A 23,223-nucleotide genomic window follows, 5' to 3' on the forward strand; every position below is an offset into this window, starting at 1 on the left:
TAAAAATGGGTCATTATCCTACTTGCCCAAGATGTCCCAGGAGACAAAGTCGTTAAGTTTTCAAGCTGTCAGATAGGGACTAGTTCACAAACCATGGGGTTTCATCATCTGGGAGCCTGCTAGGACTATGGAATACCAAAAGAGGTTTGTAAGGTATAAGCACGAAATAGAGCAGGGATTAAGGAAGTCTAAAGCATGATACTGATGGATCTTTCAAAACAAAAGCATTTTTTTTCATTAAGGGAAGTGAAGAAATATCTATGTATTTTCCCTGTATGAATGTTTCTGCTCATATAACTGATGTATAAATACATAGGGATGAGCTGTGTTCAATGTATTTGTTTGACCAGGATAATTTATGAAGGTGTAATAACAGGGCTTGAACTTGGTTCAATATGATGGCCGAAATGTGAGTATAGCCACCAAATGGAGCTGAGATTGTATCTTGAATATGTCCCCAGTTAATTTTAAGAGTAGAAGAAAAAAATGACCAATGTAAGGACTAGTCCTCTTTGCCTACTTTTTGCCATGGTGGTGGTTCATACAAGACATTATGAAATCCAACACAATTTTGTTTTATAGCTTGCTTGCTCAATGAAATTTAGCTACCAAATCACTAGAAATCAATCTTTTATGAATGAATGTCTGTTGATCTGGTTGGATAATCATATGCAACTTTAAAATCATATGTAGCTTAGAAAATTCAGAGTTATAATGATTATTTTTTCTCCCCTGAGATAGTTCTATTTTTACCCCCATTTTCAGTACCTTTTAAAACTTTGCTCTGTATAGGCAATAATGTCTAGTTCTGTTATATTTAAAATTTTAAATTACTTTTCAAACAATGGGAATTTCTTTGTAAACCCCATGTTCTCTCTCATATATCTTCCCCTTAGGTTCTATTTAGAAGCTTCGTTTTATGGAAAATCTTGATTTACTCTGCAGTTTATTTTGTCACATAAGATAGGAATTAAGGTTTTCAACATATTTTATTATTATATTTTATGGGCTTTGTCAGATGCCACTCTTCCCTTTCTCGCTCACTCTCTAGGATTTAGGCAACATTATAACAGTGATAAAGTCTGTTATAAAATCTGTTACAACACAGTACCATATAGCACATTTCCATGTTGCAATCTTGTAGTGGTATGCCAGATGCTTCTAGGGATCTGTTATGCAGAGTGTAGTTCTATAAACCATGAGCCTTCTGCTCCAGTGGGACTTCTCTACTCTTTGCCTCTAAAAATCTTTTTTGTGGTTTCTCATTTGCTCCCATTCACCCTGAATGCCAACCTCTTGCTTACGTTCTTCAAAGCCCAGTTTCATTTCTACTTTTCAAAGAGGCATTCTCTGATCATCTCTGTTTTCTTATTCCGAGATTTGGTATTATGCTATTTTTCATTTCCCATGAAGCATTTATAACTTATTACTGCTGCTATATTTTGTGTGGTTGTGTCATGCTCTCACCACTATGTATAAGTTCATGTAGGAGGCAGTGTGAAGTGATGGTGATAAGCAAGAAGTTCCGAGTTAGATGTGAAATCCTAGATCCACCACTGTTGACCTTGAACAAGTTACTTAATATTATATAGCTTCTATGTCATCCTCTGTAAAACTTTTTTTTTGGAGTGATGAATTAATGAAATGCTAAGATGTGTAGCACAGTGCCAGACACGTAGTAAATATTCATCAAATTAAAGGAAGAGTCAATGTCCAATATTTCTTGGCAACTCTTTAAGTGTAGAGCCCAAGAAAATTTTTGAGTTGAGAGTTCAATAAACTATTTGCTAATTGAATGAAAATTTGCCGCTCTCTACCAAGTGTAAGTGTTTACAATTACATAGCCCTTCATTTTTTGAGAGTTTTGTTTAGAGTCAGTTCTTTATACACTCACAGCTCCTTTTAGGGTTGCACACAGAACTATCTAAATAAGTTCTTCAAAACCAGGGAAGGCAAGAGGAGGCCTGTGCGGCAGAATGGAAGAGGAGGCAGAGGTGGGCTCAGTGCTGGGTGTTTTAGTTTCAGTCTGGCATTGTTTGCTCATAACCTGGGAGAGAGGCAAAGAGGACCTGTCCTCCAGTTTTCTTTCTATCTGTTGAAAATCTATTCAGATTTTAAGACACAGAATAAAGGTGCCCCCAGTTTTCTTGAGGTATAATTGACAAATAAAACTGTAGATATTTAAGGTTTACTATGTAATGGTTTGATAGACATATACATTGTGAAATGATTACCACAATCAAGTTAATTCACACAGCCAACCATTACCTCACATAGTTACATATCTGTGTGTGTGTGTGTGTGTGTGTGTGTGTGTGTGTGTGGTAAGATCATTTAAGATCTATTCTTTTAGCAAATTTCAAGTATATAATAAATATCATTAACTACATATGGGCTCACTCATTTCAAAACTGAATGTTTGTACCCTTTGACCAATATCTTCTCATTTTTTCCACTCTTCCACCCCTGGTAATGACTATTCTACTCTCTGGCTCTATGGGTTTGGCTCTTTCAGATTCTACACATAAGTAAGATCCTGTAGTATTTGTCTTTCTATGTCTGGCTTATTTCACTTAGGATAACGTCCTCCAGGTTCAGCCATGTTGTTGCAAATGGCAGGATTTCCTTTTATTTATGGCTAATATTCCATCATATATCTCGACCACATTTTCGTTTTCCTTTCATCCACTAATGGAAACTTAGGTTGTTTTCATACCTTGGCTGTTGTGAATATTGCTGTCACGAATATAGAAGTGCAGATATCTCCTTGAAATACTGATTTTACTTCCTTTAAATATATACTTAGTAATGGTCTTGCTGGATCATATGGTAGTTCTATTCAGAATGTGTTAAAGAACCTCATACTGTTTTCCTAATGGCTATACCAATTTGTATTCCCAGCAATAGAATACAAAGGTTCCCTTTTCTCCATATCCCTTCCAACAAGTGGCACATTCTTTAGGTGGGATTTCCTGATTCCTAATCCATAGCACTTCTATTAGATACTTACGCTTGTCCATGTCATGTCATTAGTTCTGTTGCTAAGTGAAAGTAACATGATTTTAAACTTCCTGTAGGAATTTTTGTCCCATTTTTTATGGTCTTTGCATCTAGTACTATTATCAATATAATGAGTACAATAGGGCTGTTGTTCTAAGAGTCAAGGAAGATAATGTTTATGAATTCAAATTTTAAAGTATAAAGATTTATAAAAGTACAAGTTATTATTGTTGTTTTTCCTATATTAGAACTCTTCTCATGGAAATTTATGTGCTACTTTGGAGACTTCTGGGTACAATGAGAAAAATAGGCAGTTTAAACATGGCCCAATGCATGATATTCACCTATCAATTTCTATAATGAATAATCGGTCTGTGAGCAAGAAAATATGAATACAGAAAATGGGACAAATATTTTATGAAACCAATTGACCTATGCAGACATTTTTTTTTATTATGAAAACATGCACATTTATTTATTTTTTATTTTTTTTAATATATGAAATTTATTGACAAATTGGTTTCCATACAACACCCAGTGCTCATCCCAAAAGGTGCCCTCCTCAATACCCATCACCCACCCTCTCCTCCCTCCCACCCCCCATCAACCCTCAGTTTGTTCTCAGTTTTTAACAGTCTCTTATGCTTTGGCTCTCTCCCACTCTAACCTCTTTTTTTTTTTCCTTCCCCTCCCCCATGGGTTCCTGTTAAGTTTCTCAGGATCCACATAAGAGTGAAACCATATGGTATCTGTCTTTCTCTGTATGGCTTATTTCACTTAGCATCACACTCTCCAGTTCCATCCACGTTGCTACAAAAGGCCATATTTCATTTTTTCTCATTGCCACGTAGTATTCCATTGTGTATATAAACCACATTTTCTTTATCCATTCATCAGTTGATGGACATTTAGGCTCTTTCCATAATTTGGCTATTGTTGAGAGTGCTGCTATGAACATTGGGGTACAAGTGGCCCTATGCATCAGTACTCCTGTATCCCTTGGATAAATTCTTAGCAGTGCTATTGCTGGGTCATAGGGTAGGTCTATTTTTAATTTTCTGAGGAACCTCCACACTGCTTTCCAGAGCGGCTGCACCACTTTGCATTCCCACCAACAGTGCAAGAGGGTTCCTGTTTCTCCACATCCTCTCCAGCATCTATAGTCTCCTGATTTGTTCATTTTGGCCACTCTGACTGGCGTGAGGTGATACCTGAGTGTGGTTTTGATTTGTATTTCCCTGATAAGGAGCAACACTGAACATCTTTTCATGTGCCTGTTGGCCATCCGGATGTCTTCTTTAGAGAAGTGTCTATTCAGAAAACATGCACATTTAAATGACTTTTGCTATTAAGAAAAATGAGCAGTAACCTAGGAGTCAAGTCATTCAGAACTGCTCTAGTTCTAACACAATAAGCTTCATGCTCATTGGTGAGCCATTGACCGTCTGTGGTTCAATCTCCTTGTCTGTAACCTGAAGGGTTTAGAGTATATCTAACGTCTTTACTAAATTTAGAAAACAAAGATTTTGTTATTTGAATACCTAAAAAATTCTTGTTCAGTTAATCTGCATGTATTTTAAGAAAGGAATAAAATAGTTTTCCGTAATTGAAATCCAAGCATGGCACTTTAGCAATGAAGTTATTGCCCTTGTAACAACATCTTCTGACAAACTGATGATAGTGCTTTTCGTAAGAGACTTGGCTAGTGGTATTTGTCTACCTTGTAGATTCTTGAATGTGTATTTACTATGGGAAAGTGGCATCTGATATCCTTTCTCAAACCCTCATCTGTAGACAAATAAGCGTCCACTTGCCAGTTAGTTTTCATGCTTACAATCAGTCAATGCCTCTTGTATGAGCCATGATGTGTTTCCACAGTCCGTGGAACTGAGGATTTTGTGATGCATCAGTCCTTCCATTTGGGCTTCAATGGACTGGACTACGCCACTAAAGATGGTTAAATTAAAAGGAAAATACATTAGCTGATAATTTAATCTTATGAAAAAGGAAATGAGAAAGCTTCCTTTTCAACAATATAGGAAACTCATTAGGTTTTATTACAGTGCCCATGAAACTTTTATAGATGTTGAACTTTAAATCCTAAATCCTTTTTTTGTGGGGGGGGATAATATTATTCTTTTAAATTATTTTGACTTAACTATAGATGTATTTAACCATTAATGTATTTATTGTATAATGTATATATTGAATATTGATATTTACCTCAAAAATATTTGAAAACTACTACCAAATTGTCTGCCAAAAGTTTGAACTGCTTTCACCAAAAGTAAATGTATTTGTGTCTTGCCAACATTAAATATTATTAATTTTTGTAATTCTGGCAATTTGACAGGTGAAAAAATATCTTGTTTTAGTGGCACTGTCTTGATAATTAATGAGAGCCAGTAATTTTTTTCATATGCTTATCACCCACTTTTGCTTATTTTTTTCAAGTTGCTTATTTACAACCTTTGTTCCTTTTTGTATTGTGCTGTTAGAACAAATGCACTTTTACCATTTATTTAGTGTCTAGAACTGTTCTCAGTATTAGGGATACATCATTGGATGAGGCACAAAGAGGCGTTCTCATGGAGCTTATATTCTAGAGGGAAGAGAAAAATTAACAAGAAAAAGTGTCAAATATAGGTTATAAGATAAAATCAAGGGACATGAACAGGATTACTGGGAGGTTTCTTTAAGATAACTGATCAGGAAAAGTTTTTCGGAAGGGATGACATTTATATTGAGAAAGGTTGATAAGAACATCTGTAGAAAATTCTCTTTTCAGGTGATGGAAACAGGTAATATAGAGGCATGAGTGAGTTTACAGTATTCCAAGGAGAGAAAGAAGGCTATGGTCTAGAGAAGGTGGGAGAGGGGAAGTGAGCAGAGATGAGAGTGGAGAAGTTGGAAGGCTCAGTCCATGTAAAGGGCTGGTAATTCGGAAGAGGGAGTTCTGGTATCATTCTAAATATGCTGGAAAGTGATTGAAGCTTTTTGAAGAGAAGTGATATAATCTGATTTATACCTTAACTGATCACTCTGTTTATTAGGGGTGGAATGAATCATTGGGAACAAGAATAGATGCAAGGAGACCAATCAGAGGATAGGATAGTTGTGAAGGCAAGAACTGACAGTTACTTGGAATAGAGGATGCTGTTAATGGCCTGTCCAGATTACATGTAGCTGCCTTGTACACCAATCTCCCAGCTACTATGAAAGTAAGCTTTTATAAATCTTGGCCGACTCCTTCCTGGGAGGCTACAACTCCCCTCCCTTCTTATGGACCTTAGCCAATGACCGAGTGGCAAAGGGGTCCTGTTGCCTAAAGGTGGGGCTAACTTTGTGCTACAGTTTTTGCTGTAACACTTCTTTGTGGAATCATACTGAAGCTTATCAGTAGCTGAGATGACATTCCTGCTTAGGATTCCTGACCTGTTCTTCCCTGATTCTCTAGCTCCTCTTCTTCTCAATAAGTAACTTGAACAAGAAGCTTCATCTCAGCTCTGCTTTTAGGGAACCTGACCTAAAACACTTGGTTTAGGATGGCTGACGTTGAAATGGAGGAGACTAGCTTAAAAATGTTTTAGAACAGTCTGTGGAATGGATCTGGAACATGGGAGAAAGCTAGAAATCAAGAGTTCCTAAACTTTGTTATTGAGCAGTGTGGTGGCCAATGGCATTAGTTACTAACAGCAGATGCCTGGAAAGAGCAGATTTACAAGGTGGAGAGGGAAAACATTCTATTTCAAATATGTTAACTTTAAGATGTCTATAAGTGGATATATCAAGGGTACAATTGAGTGTACTATCTTTTGCTCCAAAGGGGAGTCTGGTCTGTAGACCTACATTTGGGATTCATCCATAATATTCAAATGCTGTTTGAAGGAATGTGACTGAATGTGACCAGGTCCTGGCATGACAATATTCTAGGCTGAGCAGAGGAGGAAAATCCTCTGCTCATCAAGGAGTAGTCAGTAAGTGGTGAGTAAATCATGAAAGGATGCATTACAGACACTGATACTGAGAGGATATCATGGAGGGTGTGGCCAGCTGTTGAATGCACCTTGGTGGTAAATAAAGACGAAGAGAGAACAGATCATAAAATAGGCAACAGGGAATTTTTTGGTGACCTTGACAAGAGAAGATTCTGAGGTTATGGGAAGGGTGGTAAAGGAGAGCATGGCAGATGCTGAGGCAAACACACAGACCTAGGTTGTGAGTAGGAGTGGCAAATGAGATAGTAACTCAAGTGGGAAAAAGAGTCCAAAAATTTTTAGTTTTTATTTTTTACTGACACCAGTAGAAGGAAATAGTTTGATTTTTAGCAAAGAGAGGGGACAATTGCAGGATAAAGTTCTTGAATAGACAAAAAGCAATGAGACCTAGTATTTCTGAGTAAGAGTTGGCTCTGTCCTAAGATGGAAACACTTCAAATTTGCAGCAGGAGAAATGCCAGAGAAAGGAGTGCCAACAAAGAAAACTTTGTAGATGTTGTGATGTGTGGCTGAGTTAGTTTTTGTCGGATTGTTTCTGTGTTCTTATTGAAATATGAAATGAAGATCCCAGCTGAGATGAGGGTCAGAGGTGGGGCCAATAGTTTGGAGATTTAAGGAGGGAAGAGTAAGGATGAAATTATCATGTTAGGGACTAGGAGATTTTATTTATGGAGGAGATGTAGTATAATTTTCTTGCAATATTGAATGCCCCTTTTGGTATGAATGCTTATGAATTTTTAATAAGACCAGTCATCAAGATTTTGAATTTTTTCCAGGCATACTTAGGTCCTCAAGTGGAGACATGGAATAGGTGAATGGTTTGTTTTAACTAGCATTGAGGTTTGTCAGAAGGACACAAAGGAGCTAAGGAATTTGTAAGGGAGTGATTATGAGGATTCTAAGGATTATGAGGAAACAGCCTATCCTTATAATCACTCCTTTAAGATATGAGCTGGGCTAAGAGGCAAATGAGAGGAAGGATGGAAAGAAAGATTGGGAAGTCAATGGATTTGAGGTTTTCATAAAGTTGAAGAAATGTTGGAGTAGGGGTAGCAGAATATATGGGCTTGAAAGATAAGAGGGTATAAACAGAGACTGGGATGTTTGACATCTATATTCAGAGATATTGGAAACATTTGTGACAACAAGGTCAAAGTGTGACCATGGAGGTAAGAGGGTTATAGAAAATATCATTGGACAGAGGGGGTTGAGAAACTTGGAGGATGTGGTTTTGGATCATCTACACAGGTGTCGAAATGCCCAAACTTGGGGAAAGCGGGTAGAGGTACAGAGGACACTAAGGTGGGGGCTAGAATCAGCAGTGAAATAGAGAAATGGGAAACTGGCACAAGGTGGTATTTGTTTTATTTCGTTGATTTCTATGAGTTCTTAAAGTACATGTTATCTTAGAATGATAGTTAAATAAGGCCAAATCTCCCATCATCCTATCACTTCATCAGAGGATGGTGGATTTTGACTAAACCATGAAGCTAGGTCTTGTCTACTTATTCTGACCTGGCCAAGTGTTCCATTCGTTTTTATTACTCTTCAGGGTTTGCTGTCACCATGAGTGTCTGCCTCTTAACTGGAAGCCAGAGAAGTGAGCCCTCAAATAAACAGGGCTTCTCGTTGCGCTGGTTGACCTCTTACCCAATATGGTGATCTTTCCCACATTGCTAAAATCTGTGACAACCACTACTGATTGCTGTTGTAAAATAGGGCAGTAGTCCTTTATTTCTCAAAACTTGTTTCACCGTGGATGCCCCGGTTAGATAGTTTCTCATTATTTTCATAGTTGATAGTTTGATTACAGGTGATTACTCTCTTGAATCCATCCAGATCTTCCTTCAGTTCCAGTTATATTTACAAATTATTTGGCAAGTCTGTCCTCTCCATTCCTTGCAACTAATGAGCCTTTATTCAAGCTTGTAACTGCTGTGCTGCCAGGTTGTCTTGAACATCTGCTGGTTGTTTCTGGACAGGGAATTATGGGGAGAGCGGAATGGATGCTTTCAAAGAGCTGGCTGCCCAGGAAGGCCTCTGCATCGCCCACTCAGACAAAATCTACAGCAATGCTGGGGAAAAGAGCTTTGACCGACTCCTGCGCAAGCTTCGGGAGAGGCTTCCCAAGGCCAGAGTGGTTGTCTGCTTCTGCGAAGGCATGACTGTCCGAGGCCTCCTGAGTGCCATGCGGCGCCTGGGTGTTGTGGGAGAGTTCTCCCTCATTGGAAGGTAAATCTCAATCTCTGTCTCTCTTTCTTACACCCCCCCCCCCCCCACGTACACTTTGGCTCACATATACTTGCTCTCATAAATCTGGACATCCTGACTCCAGAGAGGGTCTTCTGGGCTGAACCTTTGCTCTAGAGCTCATGGAGAATAGGGCTATTGTCATTTTCCTGCTAGGCAAGAGCAGGGCAGTCAGTGACAAGATGATGAGACTACTTCAGAAAAAGATGGGAAGTTGTTGCCAGAATGTTTTATTCTGGAGAATTATTCTTTTTAGTTGCTTCTGGCCCTTCCCAACCCCCAGCTCCCTAAACCACACACATGCTTATGTCTTCAAAAAGCATAGAAGCCTTAATGGGGTATTGGTGGAGGAGGGGTAGCAGTGAAAATAGAAATATATATTAAGATAGGAAATTTGAAGGGCTGGCTAAATGCAGCTGAACCGTGGAACCTGACAATGTGCTCTTTTGCACGCGTGGGATGGCTGAGTGATGCTTTCAGCATGTGACTCCTGAAACAGTAGGTGGTGGCTTCCAAAACCTCTGCTCTTCTTTCTGGATCATATGATATGCACTTTTGTGGGAATAGATTTTCAGTGTCATTGTATTTTTCATAGGGTTTTGACCTAACAGGTGTCTTGTTTAATTTGCCTACTAAAAATATTGCACAAAGCAACTGCTTAATTTTTCCAAGGAACCTACTGAATTTACATAAGGGAAAGCCTCCACTGATCCCTGACTCTGTCACACTCATCTTCCAGATTCCCTTTTCTCCTCTCATCTCCTCTACTGGCTAGAATATAATCTATATCTCACCTACTGAAGTACCTCAACCACTGACCCTCTTCTCTAGGACGCCGAGTAGTAATGGTTTGGACATACATCCCCACCAGAACTTTCCCTCTGTCCTTGACGTATTAATAGCCATAATAGTAGTAACACTAATCTCATCATCATCTGGAACTAGAGGTACCGGGAGACTTTTGAAAAGAAGGTAGGATATAAATACAACTAAACAAACAAACAAACAAACAAACAAACAAATACTCTCTCATGAGGAGAAATGGAATTAAGGTCAAATACAATTCAAGATTAAGAAAAAATTATTAAATTTGAGTAAAATTGGCACAGTGCCACAAAATGTCATTTTGGCTTCTTCAACATGGTGCAGTTGTGTGAAGCCACTTAGCAAGTCTTAAAAAAAAAGTGTTTAAAAATGGAATATTATTTCCTTTATGAGTGAAAGGGAGGAAGTGTTATACAAAATAAGGTTGGTAATATATGTACCAGGACATACAGATTTGTTCTTTTTATTGATTTTGTAAAATGACTGCTTTTATGAAGGACACTTGTCTTTTTTTTTTTAATTTTTTTTTTCAACGTTTATTTATTTTTGGGACAGAGAGAGACAGAGCATGAACGGGGGAGGGGCAGAGAGAGAGGGAGACGCAGAAACAGAAACAGGCTCCAGGCTCTGAGCCATCAGCCCAGAGCCCGACTTGGGGCTCGAACTCCCGGACCGCGAGATTGTGACCTGGCTGAAGTCGGACGCTTAACCGATTCCGCCACCCAGGCGCCCCTGAAGGACACTTGTCTTAAAAATATTCTCATGTTTACCCTTTTCAAAAGAACAGTTGTCTGTTTTTCCAGAATTCATTCTCTTTAACATCCATGAAGAGGCTATCTACCTGATTTCTGGGTACTTTACACAGATGTGGCAAATATGTGAGCCTTGGGGTATACAGACTGCCTAATTGTGAAATATAATTATATAAAATGTTGCAGTGAGTACCGGGAGTGTAAAGAACTCATCCCATCATAATTTTTTTTAATGTTTATTAACTTTGAGATAGAGGGAGAGCACAAGTGGGGGAGGCACAGAGAGAGCGAGACAGAATCCGAAGCAGGCTCCAGGCTCTGAACTGTCAGCACAGAGCCCCACGTGGGGCTCGAATCCACGAACTGGGAGATCATGACCTGAGCCAAAGTTGGACACGTAACTGACTGAGCCACCCAGGCGCCCCTTTCATCATTATTTTAAAGCTGAACAAAGATGACAATATAAACTTACCTCTCTGACTCTTGCTTACCTGCTAATAATAGCTGAGTTCAGACAAGTATTTCTGAGTCTCTCAGATGCTTGCTTGTGGAAAGGTCAGTTACATGTGATATCTACCTCTTTTATTCCTCTATCTGCCCTATCTCTGCTGGGTGCTAATGACACATCGTAGGGAATCATGACGACAATGAACACCTGAGCTTCTGAGGATGCTGTTCCCTGCACCAGTGGTTATTGCCAAGGATGCATGGAGTCCTTGAGATGCCAAAGCCTGCCACACTTGGTGCTTCTCTGCCTTTCTGGGCTATATTCTATGGACATCTATCAGAGTAGTATTGGCTGTTACTCTCATATCTTAGAGGATTTGGGGGGAAATAGCCCTTTCTATTCTTTGTTCACAGTTCTCTCCCTTCCCTGGAAGAGATAGGAATTCATACATGAGTCCATAGGGAGCTGAACAGGGAGCCAAGGCAAGCAGGAACACCACACCATACCTAGAATTAGCTTTCCCTTCAGATGTTTGATTCTTCCACTTCCTGAGGAATATATTCTATCCCAGATGGACATTTGGTGGGCTTGGTTCTCTCATTTGTGCAGGCATGCCCGGAAGGGTTACAGTTTAACATCAAGCTGCAACTTCTGGCTACATTTGCAGTGCTGTTAAATATATCTCCCTTCTATTTGGAGAGGAGTTCATTTACTAAATGATAAACTCCTTTGAGGTCAGGAGCCATTGTTTAGTATTTTTCACAGCACATAGTATGATTCTGGCTGCCTCCAGGTTTACAAGAGGACATTGTGCAGATGGTGATGGACCTCTTTTCATAGAGATGAGGATGAGTAAGTCATGGCTTAGACTGCAGCAAAAGGTATTTAGTTAAAAGCATTAGAACTTCCTGAATTAAGATTTATATTCTCTTGCCTTCATGACCCCTCTTTTCTCTCATGCTTCACATCCAACATAAAAGGAAATGTTGTAGTGCTACCATCCAAGCATATCCAGACTTTGACAAATTATTGGCATTCTCATTGCTACCATCCCAGTCCAAGGCATCATCATCCCTCATCTGGATTATGGTGATAACCTCCTAATTGATCCCTGCCCTTCCCCATCATCTGTTCTTAAGGCAAAGTGATCTTTTAAAAACTTAAGTCAGTGGAAATGCAAGCTGGTGCAGCCACTCTGGAAAACAGTATGGAGGTTCCTCAACAAACTAAAAATAGAACTACCCTATGACCCAGCAATTGCAATACTAGGCATTTTATCCATGGGATACAGGTGTGCTGCTTCAAAGGGACACATGCACCCCCATGTGTATAGCAGCACTATCAACAATAGCCAAGGTATGGAAAGAGCCCAAATGTCCATTGATGGATGAATGGATAAAGAAGATGTGGCATATATGTATATTTGTGTGTGTGTGTGTGTGTGTGTGTGTGTGTGTGTGTGTATATATATATATATATAATGGAGTATTACTTGGCAATCAAAAAGAATGAAATCTTGCCATTTGCAACTACATGGATGGAACTGAAGGGTATTATGCTAAGTGAAATTAGGCAGCCAGAGAAAGACAAAAAGCATATGACTTCAATCATATGAGGACTTTAAGAGACAAAACAGATGAACATAAGGGAAGGGAAACAAAAATAATATAAAAACAGGGAGGGGGACAAAACAGAAGAGACTCATAAATATGGAGAACAAACTGAGGGTTACAGGAGGAAGGGTGGATGGGCTAAATGGGTAAGGGGTGTTAAAGAATCTACTCCTGAAATCGTTGTTGCACTAGATGCTAACTAATTTGGATGTAAATTTAAAAAAAAAAAACAAAATAAAACAAGTTAAAAAAAGGAAAAACATAATTTAAATAATAAAAAAATTAAGTCAGGTAATATCTCTCTTTCTGTGCTCAATACCTCAAAATGGCTTTTCATTTTTCTCATAAGAAAGTCTTATGGTGGTCTTAAAATCCCACATTCTGTCATTGAAACTGTTTTCCATAATGGCATAATAAACTATAATGACAGAAATAGATTTTTTTAAATAGGAAGTTCTCAAAGATAATAAGAGCATTCTGTATTTAATGAATATAGAATAATGGAAAAATAAAACAAAAAGAAATAGGGGCTGAGAGTTCTAGCCCTGACACCAAGGAATCATGTGATCTTGTTTAAGTTACTTTTTGTCTCTGAGTCTATTTTTTCCTACAAAATTAACAACTTATATTAAGACCATGCGACAAAACTATGATCAATAGGAATATATTTGTACATTAATTTTTTCTAAAATTATTCATGAATTTAGATTAATCAGTTTACATTTTCTTACCTGTAACCTTTATTAAAACCAGGAGAATTTGTTGAATACAGCTGGTCAGTATTAGTGTCTTCACGTGGTCATGGAATGCAGCCAGCAGACCTACAAGATAATCAAACCTTTGACTTTAGACAAATTGGCAGAATATTGTCACCAAGTAAGTTAACTAACCACAAGTTAATCATTACACCAAAGAAATGTTCCATCTTGGCTCTATGAAATTGCCTCTTTTGAGATGATTCTCAGAATTGTGCTCACCATAGCTGTAATTCTAATGACGATGGTGATGATGATCATCACATTTGTTTAGGACCTACTATATGCCAGGCACTATTCTAAGCACTTTGCATACATTAACCCATTTAATTATGATAACACTATAATGAGAAATGTACTAGTATTATTCCCGCTCTGATGTATGGAGAAGTAGAAAAGTTGTCAAAAAGTGCTGCATATCTAGAGCTGGGATTTGAACCTAGGCAGTTTGACTTCAGAATTCATGCTCTTAATCACTAAATTATACTCTGTCAAGTTGTAATTGTTGTGTTTAAGAGATATTAGCATTAACTTTAGTTTTCTTTTAGTTTGCTCTCTCTTCTAGAAATTTATTTTATTGTTTAAATTCACCTTCTTGGAAAATGAACTGAAGTATCTCTGTAAGAAAATTTTACATTTCTAATTATTATCTATTACTTTTAATTTTTTTCCTCTCCCAGTATTAAAGGTTTTATGTGATAATTCAATAAAGGGGCTATTCTTTTCAAGCTCATTATTTTTTATCATAACATGAGACTCCACAGTCTAATTCTCTTTGCACACAGTCGGTATCTATGGAACTATACTTACATAGAAGCCAATTTGGAACAAGTGGGTGATATTTCACTGAAATCTTAAGTGATAATTATTAAAACTGTAATTGTTAACTGGCTGATTTGTTCTAATTTCTATTTTTTGTTCCTTTATTTGAAGAAAGTGAAAGTGAGCATGGTTCATGTGTATGAACACATAAGAGCTACCATTTATTGAGTGTTTGGTATGTACTAGGCTATTAATATTTAATATCGCCAGTCTTCACAACAACCCTGAAAGGTTGATTGGAAAGGTAGAGAGGTTAAACAACTATACCAAATTCCTAAATTTAATAAGTGGTGGAGACAAGATTCAAACTTACTATAATACCATAAATCATATAGATACATAAATATCAAATTATAACCTCCTCAAAGTTGACAGGTTTTATATGCTTGTTAATTTTCCCATCAAGCCTAAAAGGTGTTTTGATGTGGTAAAAACTCAACTGTGTCAGAAATCTTGGGGAGTCAGAGAGAAAGCAAGTGGTTTCATTGTGTGGCCCTTGCTTTTCCTTTCCTATTCCAGGATCAGTATGTTTTATCTAGCATGGTAAGGTTTGACGTTCTTCAGTCAGCCTCAGCCTCTAGAATTCATCTGTAAAATTACAACTCATTTTTGCTTGTCTCTTGGGATGTATTTTTCTTTAAAAATACAATTTTCTAAAAAAATAAAAATTTTTGGGGCGCCTGGGTGGCGCAGTCGGTTAAGCGTCCGACTTCAGCCAGGTCACGATCTCGCGGTCCGTGAGTTCGAGCCCCGCGTCAGGCTCTGGGCTGATGGCTCAGAGCCTGGAGCCTGTTTCTGATTCTGTGTCTCCCTCTCTCTCTGCCCCTCCCCCGTTCATGCTCTGTCTCTCTCTGTCCCAAAAATGAATAAACGTTGAAAAAAAATTAAAAAAAAAAAAAAAAATTTTTAAAAATATTTTTGAGAGAAAGAGAGAGAGAGAGAGAGAGAGAGAGAGAGAGAGAGACAAACAGACAGATGGACAGTGTGCATGGGGAACGAACAGAGATAGAGGGAGACCCAGAATCCGAAGTAGGCTCCAGGTTCTGAGCTGTTAGCACAGAGCCCAATGCAGGGCTTGAACCCATGAACCGAGAGTTCATGAGCTACAGATGCTTAACTGACTTGAGTCACCCAGGCACCCCATTAAGTTGTGTTTTTCTAATTACAAAATGCCTACTTGCCTGTTAAACTATAGCTGAGTGTCAGTGGTAGATCTCTTGTGGGGACCTAAAGGCACACTATTCTCAGGGGATGAGTGAGAGCTTTCTGGCTTTAGTTGTATGCCAAGTGTTGACATTTTCCACCCTGTTTTCCTCATCTTGGGAAGCCTTTACAGTAGATTTACATTCTATCTTGTTAGGAGCCTCTGATTAAATACATGATTAAATATATTGGGTATGCCATATTTAATTATATATTCCCTAGCCCCTTTTATTGGATTATGGCCTCATCTTCTAACTTATCCACTCTACAAAAGAAATATCCAATAAAGGTAATTAAGCCAATAACCTTTCATTTTGCCCCCTCTCCCTACTATATCCTGGCCAATCAAACTATTAAGAATAGAGTCCTTACATTTCAAATGCTTATCCCTTATTGGTGGGCACTGTTTTATCTATCAACTCTCTCAACTCTTGTCTTCTAACCCACTAGACCCACTTTCCAATATTTGTCTTTGAAGAGAAATTCCTTCTAAAACTTGATCCATGAAAACATTGACACCATGATTTTTGAGTTGAAAGCACAACAACATTAAGCACATTAAAAAAATGTCTGGAAAGCAGCACTTGCTTTATCTGGAAAGATGGCTATTGCTTCATTTAAAAACAAAAGAAGAAGTAACTTTTCCTTTTTTTTTAAATATAAGGTAATGTTGGGCGCCTGGGTGGCGCAGTTGGTTAAGCGTCCGACTTCAGCCAGGTCACGATCTCGCGGTCCGTGAGTTCGAGCCCCGCGTCAGACTCTGGGCTGATGGCTCAGAGCCTGGAGCCTGTTTCCGATTCTGTGTCTCCCTCTCTCTCTGCCCCTCCCCCGTTCATGCTCTGTCTCTCTCTGTCCCAAAAATAAATAAACGTTGAAAAAAAAAATAAATAAATATAAGGTAATGTTTTTGTCTTTTTCTTCTAGAACCTAAACACATATTTGGAAAAGTGACCTTTATACCCTTGAAACAAGATGATATACCATGGTGTTATGTTTCCCACACTTATTTTTTTTTATGAGAAATGAGTTATTTTAGATCCTATCTTTCCATTATGGAAAAAAAGGGGGGGGGATATCTAAAGTTTTCAGCCTTCAGACAAAATTATAAAGGTTATATATTATAAAGTAAATGTGAACTTTCAGTGAAGCATGACCTCCACCAAAATGGATTATAATCAAGAGGCTGGCTAAGCTGATGAGCATTTTCTGATGTGTGATGGTCCCAACTTATAGATACATAACCTGGCCTTCTGTAAGTTCCCAAGGGCAGAAAATGATTGCTAACCGGCTGACAGGCAATTCCTTTCTTAAAACATTCCTCCTCCACACGCAGATTAATGAGAGCTTTGTGGAAGATTACACTGTTAGAAAAAGACTGTGAGAAATATATTCAAGGGAAGGAAAGGGGATTTAGTTTAGAGTACTCCGGAGATTAAACATTATTTGTAGGAGGATATTGACAAGTATTGTGAGCATAGATCTCAGCCACAGAAATGCTTAGGATTTTCACAATATTTGGGTGACTAATTTGCATTGTGCTTAACCCTTCCTTTACACCAATACCTATTTCCATGTTTCAGATAATGGACTTCTAAAAACTGAATGACTAACGTCTTGGTCTTTCCTTGCCTTTAGAGTACTAGAAACACTGAAGGGTTTAGGGTTGCCCTCTGTATCTATACGGCACTGGCTCAATTTGAATGGAGGAAAAAGAAGTCATTATAATCTAGTCAAGTTTATGTTTGAGGCTGATCAAAGACAGCAGGGATTTTATATTAATACATTTTGTGGAAACATGATAATTTCTTCCCAAGCTGGCTGCACAACAGAAACAATATGGGCACTTAAAAATGCACATTCCTGGATCCAGCACAAACCGTCAATACAATTTCTTGATGAGAGATTTTGGATCTTCTTCTTGTTGTAAAGACTGAAGATGAGTTAAGTTTCAGAACCACTACTTTCTGAAGCCTACACTACCTTCTGAAGCCTAGCTATAGTTATAGCATAACTATATGCTTTACACTCTGGTGGCATTCACAATAACTGAGTTGCTCTCAGGACATATTTAATTATTTTTTTAACGTTTATTTATTTTGAGAAAGAGAGATACAGAGCGTCAGAAAGAGGGGGAGACACAGAATCCGAAACAGGCTCCAGGCTCTGAGTGGTCAGCACAAAGCCCGATGCGGGGCTCGAACTCACGGACCGCGAGATCATGACCTGAGCTGAAGTCGGACGCTTAACCGACTGAGCCACCCAGGCGCCCCTCTCAGGACATATTTGAAAGGGAAAATGGAATGAAAATTTTAACTTTTTTGCCTGTTATTTTGACACTTTAGCTCTGTTTTTTTTTTTTTAATTTCTTAAATTTATTTGGCTTCAAGATTTTCTTTCGAAAGTAAAGATACATGAGGAGAATAGTAAATAATAATAATATTGACAGTAGGAGTGGTAGTAATAGTAGTAAACACTATTTGCAGCTCTATTTCCTGTATTCCTGCCCAAACTGGCCTATTGACCTGACCTGTAAAAAGCAGAGTCATGTCCTAGTTTTCTGACTGATCAAGATGCAGAGTGGGAAACATTTACACAAGTAGCAGATTAGTCCAGTCATCTCTGAGTCTAGGGTTGCCCAGGGATGAACAATGAACTACCATTTCTTGCTAATTGTAGAGTTGGGGGCTGATGATTTAAGTGCTTGTCAGCTGCTTGGCTGCCTGTATCAAAAACCCTAAAACCATCAGTTCCTGGGCTCCACCCCCCTTCAATTCTAATTCAATATGCCCAGGGATAGATGGAGGAGTATGTACATTTCAAATCAGCCTTATTGAAATTCACCAACTTTAAGTGTTTCATTTGATGATTCTTGTAACTCTGTATAAGCATCATAACTCTCTTTAAGCATCATAACTATATAAATCATGATATAGAATATTTCCATCACAGAAAAATATTCCCTAATGTCCCTTGGCAAGCATTCCTTTCCAACCTCTGTACACAGGCAATTACTCATCTGCTTTCTGTCATTACACTTTTGCCTTTTCTAGAATATTGTATACAGAAAATCATATGGAATGTAGTCTTTTGTGTCTGACTTATTTTAATTGGCAAAGTGCTTTTGAGATACACCTATGGTGTCATATGTATGCATAGCTTCTTTATTGCTGAGTAGTATTCCATGGCATGGATGTGCTTCAATTTGCTGATCCATTCTCCTATTGATGAACATTTGGATCTTTCCCAGTTTCGACTATAATGCATAATGCATTTATGGACATTCATGTATAAGTCTTTGTGTGGATATATCTATTTAATTCTCTTAAAGAAATATCTAGGGGTGAGATTATGGGTCACATGGTAAGTCTGTATTTAACTTTATAGATTGCTTTACAAGAAACTGCCAAACGATTTTCCAAAGTGGATGTACCATTTTACAGTTCCCCCAGTGGTGTATGAGAGTTCTAATTCCTTTACATCTTTACCAAAATAGTATTGTCAGTCTTTTCACTTTTAGCTATTCTGGTGGGTGTGCAGTGGCATCTCTTTGTGGTTTTAATTTGCATTCTCATAATGACTAATGATGTTGAACATTTTTATGTGCTTATTTGCCATTTTAATATCTCTTTTGGTGAAATCTTTTGTAGACCTGTATGTCCATTTTGTCATCAGGTTGGTTGTTTTATTGCGAAGTTGTAGAAAGTTCTTTATAATTTCTGGACCCAAATCATTTATTATTTTTTTTGTTATGTTTCTTTATTTTTGAGAGGCAGAGAAAGACAGAGAACAAGTGGGGGAGGGGCAGAGAGAGAGGAAGGCACAGAATCCAAAGCAGGCTCCAGGCTCTGAGCTGTCAGCACAGAGCCTGATGTGAGGCTCGAACTCACGAAACGTGAGATCATGTCCTGAGCCGAAGTTGGATGCTCAACTGACTGAGCCACCCAGACGCCCCTGGACCCAAATCATTTATAATAAACATATATAGCGTATATTTTTGCTAAGTATGTGTCTGAAAATTAAATTTTGTTAACAGTATCTTTGGAAGATAGAATGTTTTAAAATTTAAAAGTCCAGTTATCAATTTCTTCTTTTATGATTTATGTTTGTTGTGTTTTATCAAAAATAGCTTTACCTACTCCAAAGTCACAAACATTTTTGTCTAAATTTTATAACGTTTCTTTCTATGTTTAGATATATGATTAAGTTATGTATTTGAAGTTAATTTTCATATATGTTGTGACATAACAACATATATGTTGTTAAGTTTCATGTTTTTTTAACTAAAAATATCCAGTTGTTCCAGAACTGTTCTGTTGAAAGGACTATCATTTCTCCATTAAAATAGCCTGATATTTGTTGAAAATAAGTGAGTATATATGTATGTGTATTAATTAAATATTTTAGCATTCCAATTCACCTTTACCTTTGACTCACTAGCTAGGATTCTTTATTATTTTATGAATAATTATTTAGGGTTTATAATAACTTTCATTAAGTTATTAATGTCCATATTCTAAGAATATTATACCACATTACATATACTATAAGAACTTTATAGTAATATATTTCTATTTCTCTCTTTTGATGTGTGCTCTATTGTTTCATTATTTTACTTCTAATTCTATTCTAATGTCTAAAATACACTATTATTTTAAATAGTCAATTGCCTGTTGAAGAAATTAAAAATGAGAAAAACTACTTTCCATAATTACTTATGTAATTACTTTTTCATTCCTTTGTGTAGGTCCAAATTTTCCTCTGGATTATTTTCCTTCTTTCTGAAGAATTTTTTTTAATATTACTTGTGAGGCTGGTCTGCTGAATAAATTCTCTTCACTTTTTTTGTCTATAATGTTTTTATTTTACCTTAATTAAAACAAAAAACATTTACCTGGTATAGACTTCTAGGTTGATAGTTCCTGTTTTTAACTCCCAATACTTTAGAGATATTACTCAATTATGTTTTTGACCTGCATAGCTTCTGATAAAAAAATATGCTATGATTTTGTGTTGCTTGAATGTGTATTTTTAATCTCTTACTGTTTTAAGCCTGTCTTTTTATCACTTGTTTTCAGCAATTTGATTATAAACCTTGATGTGGTTTTCCTTTTATTTATTTGACTTGAGGTTTATTAAATTTCTTAGATATATGGGTTCATAGTTTTTTCAAATCAAATTTGGAAAATAATTGGCTCTTATTTCCTCAAATATTATTTTCTTAAGTTTATTTACTTTGTGTGTGAGAGAGAGAGCAAACGTGAGCAGGGGAGGGACAGAGAAAGAGAGAGAGAGAGAATCCCAAGCAGGCTCTGTGCTGTCAGTGCAGAGCCTGATGTGGAGCTCGATCCCACGAACCATGAGATCATGACCTGAGCTGAAATCAAGAGTCGGATGCTTAACTGACTGAGCCACCCAAGCACCCCTATTTCCTCAAATATTATTTCTGTCCTTATCATTCTTTTCTTTCTATCTTGGGCTCCAATTATATGTATGTTTGATTGCTTGATATTTTTGCACAGGGAGATTGTATGTCTTTTTTTCCCCCACTTTTCTTTCTTTGCTTCATCTTCTACACTGTCTATGGATATGACTGTGAATACATGATTTTTGTTTGTTTGTTTTTGTTTTTGGCAGCGTTTAATCTGTTCTTAATCCCATCATGTGCATTTTTTATTTCAGATATTGTGCTTCTCATCTTCTTGTCATTTTATTATAATTAAGAATAGTTTTCATGTGACTTCATCCCTTTTACATTTAATAAGCCTTGTTTTATTGCCTATCATATGCTGTGCTCTGGGGAATATTCCAAGTGCACTTGAGATGAATTTGTATTTTATCGTTGTTGGGCGGAGGGTTCCATAGATGCCTGTAAGGTGTAGTTTCTTCATACTGTTGTTAAAGTCTTCTGTATCCTGTTGATATTTTGTCTCTCCATTATTTCTGTTGAATTGTCTTTTTCTCCCTTTAACTTAGTTTTTGTTTCATGTATTTTAAGTTTCTCTTGCTAGGTGTATATATGCTTATAATAGCTGTCTCTTTCTGATATATTGATGCTTTTCTCATTAGAAAATATTCCTCTTTATATCAAGTGACTTACTGTTTTAAAGCTTTTATTCCTGATAAGAGTATAGCTACTCCAGCCTTTTAATGATTGCCATCTACATTATATCTCTTTTTCCACCCTTTCACTATCAACATATTTGTATTGTATGTAAAATATTTCCTTAGACAACATGTAGTTGGATCTTACTTTTTTTAAATCTAGACTTACAATCTCTACCTTTTGATTGTATTGTTTTATCCTTTCACACATAATGTAATTATTGATATAGAGTTACTGCTACTAATTTATGTTTTGCTTTCCAGTGTTTTGTGTCTTTTTGTTCCATTGCTTTTTTAATCTTTTTTTTTTCAGTATATTTTTTAAACATTATTTTCCTAGTGCTTGGTAAGGGCTTACTGTATAAATCTTAACTTATGAATCCACTTCAAATTTATGCTAATTTAACTTCAGTGAGATATACAAATATATATTACTCTTATATAGCTCTCTTTCCTTTTTCTTCCTTTTGTACTATTGTTACACATTACATTTACATATATTAGAAACTCAGAAATGCATTGTCATAATTACTGCTTTAGAAGTTATGCCTATTAGAGAAACTGACAAGGGAAAAGTAAATATATATTCATAGGTATTTTTACATTTGCCATTTGATTTACCATTTTTGATTCTCTACATTTTTTTCACTATGGATGCAAGTTACCATCTGGTGTCATTGATATACCAGATACAACTTTGTTCTTAGCCACCATCTTTGTGCTGTTGTCAAACATATTACACTTCCTTGTGTTATTGGTCCTCACATAAAATTATATGCATATTGTTTTATGAAGTTGCTTTTTAAATCATTGAAGTTAGAAAGAAGAAGAGATATACATTTATACTGTTTCTTATAATTACTTTAACTACCTTGTGCACTGTGTGTGTGTGTGTGTGTGTGTGTGTGTGTGTTTGAATTTCTATCTTGGGTAGCTTGCTTTAAGCCTAAAGAACTACTGTTAATATTTATTTTATTTATTTTTTTTGGGGGGGTAGGTCTGCTAGGAATGAATTTACTCAGTGTTTGTTTATCTGGGAATACCTTTATTTCACTTTCATTTTTGCTGGATATAAGATTCTTGGTCAACAGCTTGTTATTTCAGCACTTTGAATATGTCACGCAACTGCTTTTGGGCCACCATTCTTTCTCATATGAGCTCATTACTTGTTCTGACCAGAAGAAGTGAAAGGGTTGGGAAGAGGGGTGTTCTGGGATGAAGATTCTTCCTACTGGAAAGCGCTTACCTCTTGGCAACCTTAACCCTGTCCCATTTCTCTTTTATGTACTTTGAATGGATAGTAAAATAATCAAGGACTATTGCTCTAAATATTTCAGAGAGTAAAACTCAATAACCTCTTCTCATTGGAGGCTATTAAAACTCATTAAAACTCTCATTCCAGAGTTTGAGCTATATACTGTGAAAAATGGACAATCGCACAAGAGAAATTTACAC

At 37.0% G+C, this 23,223-nt stretch overlaps 1 protein-coding gene across 5 annotated transcripts in view; it reads left to right on the forward strand.

Annotated features, from left to right (window-relative positions):
- GRM1 (glutamate metabotropic receptor 1) overlaps positions 1-23,223 on the forward strand; it is a 438,262-nt gene that overhangs the window by 124,103 nt on the left and 290,936 nt on the right. For all 5 annotated transcript variants that reach the window (XM_043592549.1, XM_043592548.1, XM_043592551.1 and 2 more), the window contains exon 3: positions 8,981-9,230. In XM_043592549.1, coding sequence (XP_043448484.1) covers positions 8,981-9,230 — 250 coding nt within the window. The remainder of the gene's footprint in view (positions 1-8,980; positions 9,231-23,223) is intronic.

This window comes from Prionailurus bengalensis, chromosome B2 (assembly GCF_016509475.1).
Source record: "Prionailurus bengalensis isolate Pbe53 chromosome B2, Fcat_Pben_1.1_paternal_pri, whole genome shotgun sequence".
Lineage (NCBI taxonomy): Eukaryota > Metazoa > Chordata > Mammalia > Carnivora > Felidae > Prionailurus > Prionailurus bengalensis.